This window comes from Myxocyprinus asiaticus, chromosome 23 (genome assembly GCF_019703515.2).
Source record: "Myxocyprinus asiaticus isolate MX2 ecotype Aquarium Trade chromosome 23, UBuf_Myxa_2, whole genome shotgun sequence".
Lineage (NCBI taxonomy): Eukaryota > Metazoa > Chordata > Actinopteri > Cypriniformes > Catostomidae > Myxocyprinus > Myxocyprinus asiaticus.
In genome coordinates, this window is record NC_059366.1 from 12,172,922 (window position 1) to 12,179,975 (window position 7,054).

Consider the following 7,054-nt stretch of genomic DNA (forward strand, 5'->3'; position numbering starts at 1 on the left):
AACATAATATAATTATAAAATAAGTTTCAAGGTGCCAGCTCAAGAGATCACTAATCACCATAATGGTGACTTCAATCAAAACACAACTATTGATAACAAAACAACAACACTAATTAAACTAATACTTCTATTAAGTCTGAATAAATAATTTTGTACGTGTTTTTTTTTTGTTTTGTTTTGTTTTTTTTACAATTTTTGTAGCTCCAATGCATTTGCAAAAGCTTACATACTTATTCAAGCACAAAGGCTTATGGGTATTTCACCATTATAACCCACAATGCAGTGCTATACTGTTATTTTACTGTGTACAGGTTGTTGTTGTTGATTTTTCATAAAAAATACACAGTTCAATCCTGGCAAAATTGTACATTTAATATGTACATTGCTTCTATGGTTGATTTTTTTTTATTTGACTTCTCATTAGACAGACAAGTGAAGGCTGATGTGAGATGATAAAGAACAGAGGTGTTGGTCAGAAACATCATGAACACTAACCATGTAACACAAACTAAAATTTTGTGGAACTGGGGGGTTAAAATATACGTTTCAAGATGTCACTATAGCTTTCACCAAGATGATATCATGATTTTAAATGTTCATTTTCCCCTAATGCCTTGCACAGAACAGCTATTTACTGTAAAACTAGTCACTTCACAGTGAGCCTGCACTTGATCTCCCAGAATGCAACATTTTTAACAGCAAACTACTGTATTTAAGAATCACAGTAGATTGCTGTAGGAATTTGGCCATAAATTTACAGCAATTTTTTACAGTGTTCCCTAGGGATCAGGATATCATAAAGACTTGGGCTAGTAAGCAACAATGCCCTAGCAACCATCTAGCAACATCCTAGCAACCACCCCAAACACCCTGACATTGCATAAATAGGCTATAAACATTAAAAATATAAAAATGTAATCAAATTTTTTTGGTATTTATTAATTGTTGTGGAGAATCCAAAGGCATTTTAACCAAATCCAAGATTAAGATTAGTTTGTCCACTGCTTTTAACTCTTAAAATGGTCAAAAATGACCGAACATAATGATAAAATATAACTGACAGGACTGCATTCTTATCGGTAGCGGAAAGCAATATAAAATTAATTAGGATATTTAAGAAGCAAAAATGGGTGCGAGGCATGTTGAACTTTTATTTACGACCGTTTCCAATTTTGTGGAAAAATTAGGAGCGTTCTTTGGAGATCTACTTGCATAGATTCAGAGGGCCTGGGCACAATGGCACAGTACCAAATGTTCTCATCCTTTCTTGAGGGAACAGTCATTTTATCCTGTTTATTTTAGAGAATGCACGGTTATGTAAGTACTTTCACAAAGCTAGCAAAGTGAGTCATGTCATGAATCAAGTATTGTTTGAAATATGCTTTTACACACTGAACAACAGTTTTGGCACTGCACGGACCAGTTCAATCTCAGTCATCTGCCATAGAGTACAACTACATGAGGAGCTGCTGTCAGGGGCAACCCCTTAATTCCTTTCACAAGCAGCTAAGCTTGCAGACAGAAAGCAGAACACAGAGGTTAGTCTCAACCTCAGTGTGTGTGTGTGTGTGTGTGCATGCACATCTTTAAGGCCTAATAAACAACTGGCTCACTTGCAACTCTGCTCCAGTCTTGCAATGAAAACTACACAGACCACATTCCAACATTTACTTTTTTTGTCAAAAATTATTTTATTTGGAGAACTACAAAAATGTACAGTACAAAGTTAACAGTCACACACGCAGTTTGTAGTGAACTGACTCCCCAAAACACATATGTTACAAGTCCTGTTCTTTTTTTTTTTTCTTTTTTTTTTTTATTACATTCAAAAAGCTTTACTTCTGATAAAGTAGTCAAGAAAGATACATAGTGCGAATCCATGTACCTACTATGTACAAACTAAATGTGTTCAAATTCTTCCCCGTCCAGCAAGTTTGGAAGATTCTGACCATTACCATATCATAGAAAAGCAAGAGAACAAAAAGACAAGTACAAAACAATGAAATGAGTAATAGAAAAAATAAAACTCAGATTGTTGCTCTAAGTCTCTATCTCTCTCCTTTGATAAGTGGTAACAACCTTCCAAGAAGTTTTAAATTACAAACTACATTCATTTCCTCTTGTTGTAAAACAATAACGTATGAAAATACTTTATTTGGTTAATCATAAGGCAATGCAAGATGGTGAATCCCCACAGGCACTAGGCAATAATACTGGGGCACTGGACTGCTACATTCTCATGCACGTGGCTGGAGTCACAGCCTCACTCTGTGCATATATAAAAGGTAAATTAAATACTTTTTGGTTAATTGATTTACTTGAGAGCTTTGAAATCTGATTTCTATGAAAATTTAAGGCTAGTACATGTTCGGACGGTCCTCTGCCAACCACAGTTGATACATTCTACAGACATACCTAAAGGGACACATCTCTGGATTCTCCAAAAACCAAACAAAAATAACAAAACCAAACAAAAAGTAACATCCCAATGAACAGCAATCACACAAACTTTTTTTTTTTAATGAACGTAAACAAGGAAACAGAATTAATGAAATAAATATCACATACAATCTCTTAAATTAAGATTTGTTTTTTACTCATGTACAATAAAATAACGAAGTGAAGCTACAAAAGAGACCAAACAAAAATATATATTACTGTGAAAAGAACATACACTCCACTTTATGTAGATTAATAATGGCAATCATAATTTAAATGTAATAAAAGAATATAGATCTATTGCTTCATCATACTCGATAAATACAGTATGGACACAATTAACAATGTAGCCTATACTTTTCACAAGATATAATAAATAAGTTAAATAGTTCATAGTCAGTTATGCACTGCTATGTAATCACTCAAATCAGCTTTAAAAAAAAAAAAAAGATATATTCAACCATCAGCAGTGATTTCCCTACAAGCCAAACAATAGAGCTTCAAACTGCACAAACCAACTGAACCACTGGGTGGCGCTGCTGTGACATTTGAAAAATAAACTTTTGGAATGGAAGTTCTTGTAAGCTTTCAGAAGTGCATACATACTTTGAAAAACTGGTGTACTTTTTGTGTCAAGGCATATTCTTGGCAAGGATGGATGGAAAATCTGAAACCGCTCTGTCTTTCACGTAAAAAAGAAAAAAAAAAAAGAAAAAAGAAAAAGAGAAAAAAAAAAAGAAAAGTCTTTTGTACAAATCTGGAAAGTAGCTGGTCCAAAAAGACCAAGAGAATGCAACAAACCTGCAGCACAAATATCACCGTTGGAATGCCTTCTGTTGAGAGCAGCTCACGCCAAAGCAGTTCAAACAGAAATAGATCAACTAATGCCATGCCAAGGGTCTGACAAATCCATCTCCCTCGATATTAAAGTATATTATTGAAATGCATATCTAACGGGAGACTCGGAATCCAAAAAAGTCCACTATAAAGAAAGTGGGGGGAAAACTCCCATAAAATACAAAACAGGCGATTAATCATCAGAAATCGACAGCCTGCTGAAGATTGGCAAACGTCTCCCGCAGTCCAGACTCGGAGACTCGGAGCCGCTGAGACTTCCAGAGGAGCTCAGCGAGCCGCTGGCGTAGCTCTCCCGGTCTGAGATGCTGTCAGGCGGGCTGGGGGGCGAGTCGAATACCGGCGACTCTGACAGACGGTGCAAGGACTGCAGGTGGCTGAGACCGTACGGGGGAGAAGGGGGGCCGCCGCCCATGTTCACCTGAATGTTTCCGCAGTAAGCACCGGTGGACTGGCTGGCGTAACCGTTGTGCGCGTGCACGGCCAGCGGCGCGAGCAGGGCTTTTAGGTCTTGCCCGGGGAAAGAGAAGGCACTGTTGCTCAGGCAGCGACTCATGGGCGACAGAACGTCTTCGTAAAAGTGAGCGGTGGAGGAAGGGGGTGGAGGAGTGCGGGACGTGGGGCTTTCGAGCAGGGGAGAGTCGAGTCCGTGGTGGTGGCTGGAGAAACCCGAGAAACTGAGGCTGTGGTGGAGCTTGGGTCTGTCCCTGAAGGCTCCCGCCGCCTGCTGCTGCTGCCCGTAGCTGCACACAAGCTCCCCCTGAGCGGCCTTGGTGGGCTCTCCCTGCATGTTGTTGGCGTTGCTTGGCGCTGGTCGTCTTTCGTCGGCATTGTGAATGAAGTGGCAGCGCGGACCGTACGGACAGAAGCCGATGGTGTGGAAAGTGCGACAGGGCTCGGTCTTGTACTTCGGGTGGCGAGATAGGCTCCTCAGCTCGTGGTAACCGTGGGCAAACTGGCACTTCTCGCCGTATTTACACGCGCCGTTCTCCTCGAAGGGCCTGCACAGCTCGGTCTTGTAGCGGGTGGAGTTGATCTGCGAGCCCGGCTTCTGCTGCAGCGCTTGCAGCTGCTGCTGGCCACTCTCGCTGTAGGCGCGGTCGCGGAACTTGTTCTCCTTGTTCATGATGGCTGTGCTGGCGTTCTCCTTCATGCTGTTGTAGGAGCTGGCGGGGTACTTGTTGCCGTTCGCCATGGACTCCATGTTGCTGGTGGAGTTCCGTCGTAAAAATCCTGACGCGTAGTTGCAGTTGTTGGTGCTGCTCGAGGTTGTTACCGGGGCCCCGACTGCTTTCTTATCCAGCATGCTGTTGATGTGAAACGCGTTCATGTTGAGGCTCTTCTCCTGCTGTGGAGAAAAGAAGAATAGCAAAGTTAAAGAGAATTCAAAGCACAAGCATGACTTTGTTACACTTCTGAATGCAAGTGGAAACTTTTGCAAGCTAGTTAAAAAAGTTCTAAACTGTGCATAGTTCTGTGCACCTCAAAACTTAACGAAATGCATTTGCATGCATGTGCAATCTAAAGCGTTTAAATCAGCAAACTACCTTGTACAGCATGTCGATGTCGTAGAAAGCGGACAGGATGGTTGCAGACATTTCTGTTTCAGAAGGAGACAGTCGCAGATGATCTCTCATTTGACGACCGACCTGGATCCTTTGGATGTAACGGGTTTTAATTTGCCACGACTGAGTTTTGTGCAAGAGATGCGAAATAAAAAAGGCAGATCTCAGATGTGGTCGGAAACCCTCGTTTTGTGTTATTGTTGTGAGTCTTTTCCCACCGTGCAGTGCCGAGTCAGAACAGTAAAGAGCCTGCTTTACTTTCCCCGCACATATAAGCTTCAGCACAGTGCGTAAAGAGGAGGAGGAGTTCGCAAAGTTACTGCAAAAGTTGCCTCAAAGTTACGCCCTTCTTTTCAAGTGTAGCCGGGCCTCTCGATCGGATTGGTCTCATCATACACCCCTCCAGCACACACACAAGCTCACAGCCAACATTGCAATACTGCAATTTAGCAGGTCACTTGTGTAAAAAAACATAAAACATAGCTCATGATTTGAAGTTTTTTTATTTATTTTTTTAAATAATTTTTATAATTTTAGTTTGTGTTGTGTTGCATTACAAACATATTACAAATAATTGCAAAACAATATCCTATAATATAGTGTATGGTGTGGAATAATGTAATACAATATTATTACATATTAGATTATATAGTTTTATTATATGTAAAAAATGTTACTAACATACAGTAATAATAATAATAATAATATAATATTGGCCACACCCCCAAATATTTCGTTACAGAAAAAAACAAATGACGTCCTCTTTTTTGAAACACTGGGACTTAAAAAGTGACATATGGTCTCAGAAATATTATTAATGATAATAAAATATATCCTACTACAGTGGACACAAACTAACTACTTGGTTTCAGGGGGATTAAAATCATATAGCAACACTATATAGATTGTTTACCATTGGCGTGCACGAGATGGAGGCGCGGGCGCGCACAGTGTGTGAGACTGGTCACTCTGATATGAGGAAATGTTTAGCGGGTTAGTGCGATTGCATAATCTAGGCCAATAGCAAACTTTGAAGTTGTGCCAGATCCGATGCATGGAGTGAGAAACAGTGACGCTTTGCAAGCTGTTTGCCTTTTTGCACGTGATAAGGCTCCACAGCTTAAACTTTCTTTCTTTATTAACAGAGCTTATTACTGCGTTCAAGACCATACATTTATGACCAGTTTTTATTATAGGCTACATTCATACTCATATTCATGTATTTATTGCATTGTATCTTTAACTGAGAGCACAAAATGCAGATCCAAGATACCCGCCAGTTCCAAAACATAACTAAATAGCCAAAGGGATACAATACTGCCCCCTAACGTTTATAGCGCGTATGGTGGAAAAGAAAGGATCTGGCGACACCTACCGGCAAAACTATAACACACGTAAATGAACTTCACAGTGCCTCGTGTGCTTTTCCTGTCGTTCTCTTTGGATATCTCAAGCGGTCCTCTTGCTTTACAAATCAATGTTTAAGGTTTCAGTAAAGTATATCGTTATACATTACATGAAAAATCTTCTTATCCTAGAAGGAAACGGTATGTATATTACCCCATCTCATATGTGTGTGTGTGGCAGGAATGGGCGCTGGCATTCCAAAACATGACGTAATTTTACAGTAAAAGCGGAACATTGGAATACAGCCCCTAAAGGCAGCACAGCTGTCTGTACCAAAAGGACACCAGTGTGTTGTGGTTGCGTAACGTACGCATGAGGAGCATGTCATTTTTGGATTTAAAAACAGAGTTGTGCATTAAAAATACCAGAGTTGTCTCACTGTGAAAATGTGACGTTAAATACACAGTCAAGAAAAATAAAGGCATCAGAATGCGTCTGATTTTCTGTGTTGATTTTGGTTAAATGCAGTGTAAGGGGACCCAGCAGTTCCGTTCACTCTTTCCTGTGAGGAAAGGACAGAGATTATGGTGTAACACTTCTCACCTTCATGACAGACAATGGCTGGTGTCTTTTTCTCTCATTCGTCTGTCGCTTTCACAATGTGAAACCCCACAGACACAAAGCACGTAACTTTACAATTTAAATGCAATCGACTATTGTTTCAACAGCTGATTAAAAACACAACAGACTAACCCTAAAATATTTTTAGTAGGGGAGAGTGGGGTAAGATGAGCCGATTTTTACATTTGTTGTCTCCTATACTAGGAGAAATTAGACAGAGGTAAAAT

At 40.1% G+C, this 7,054-nt stretch overlaps 1 protein-coding gene across 1 annotated transcript; it reads right to left on the bottom strand.

Moving 5' to 3' along the window:
* Positions 1–1,666: 1,666 nt before the first annotated feature.
* On the bottom strand, positions 1,667–5,136 carry LOC127414147 (mRNA decay activator protein ZFP36L2-like). Its single transcript, XM_051651934.1, has 2 exons — positions 4,842–5,136; positions 1,667–4,642 (listed from the first exon to the last, which is right to left on the bottom strand). The coding sequence occupies exons 1-2, from the start codon at positions 4,929–4,931 to the stop codon at positions 3,470–3,472; spliced, it is 1,263 nt and encodes a 420-aa protein (XP_051507894.1). The 5' UTR covers positions 4,932–5,136; the 3' UTR covers positions 1,667–3,469.
* Positions 5,137–7,054: the final 1,918 nt, after the last annotated feature.

What these genes read in the sequence shown, in the direction of transcription:
- LOC127414147 (XM_051651934.1), bottom strand. Translation starts at nt 4,931, where the DNA reads ATGAGAGATCATCTGCGACTGTCTCCTTCTGAAACAGAAATGTCTGCA. An exon ending in ACATCGACATGCTGTACAAG is followed by an intron (nt 4,643 to 4,841) that starts GTAGTTTGCTGA and finishes TTTTCTCCACAG; the next exon opens with CAGGAGAAGAGCCTCAACAT.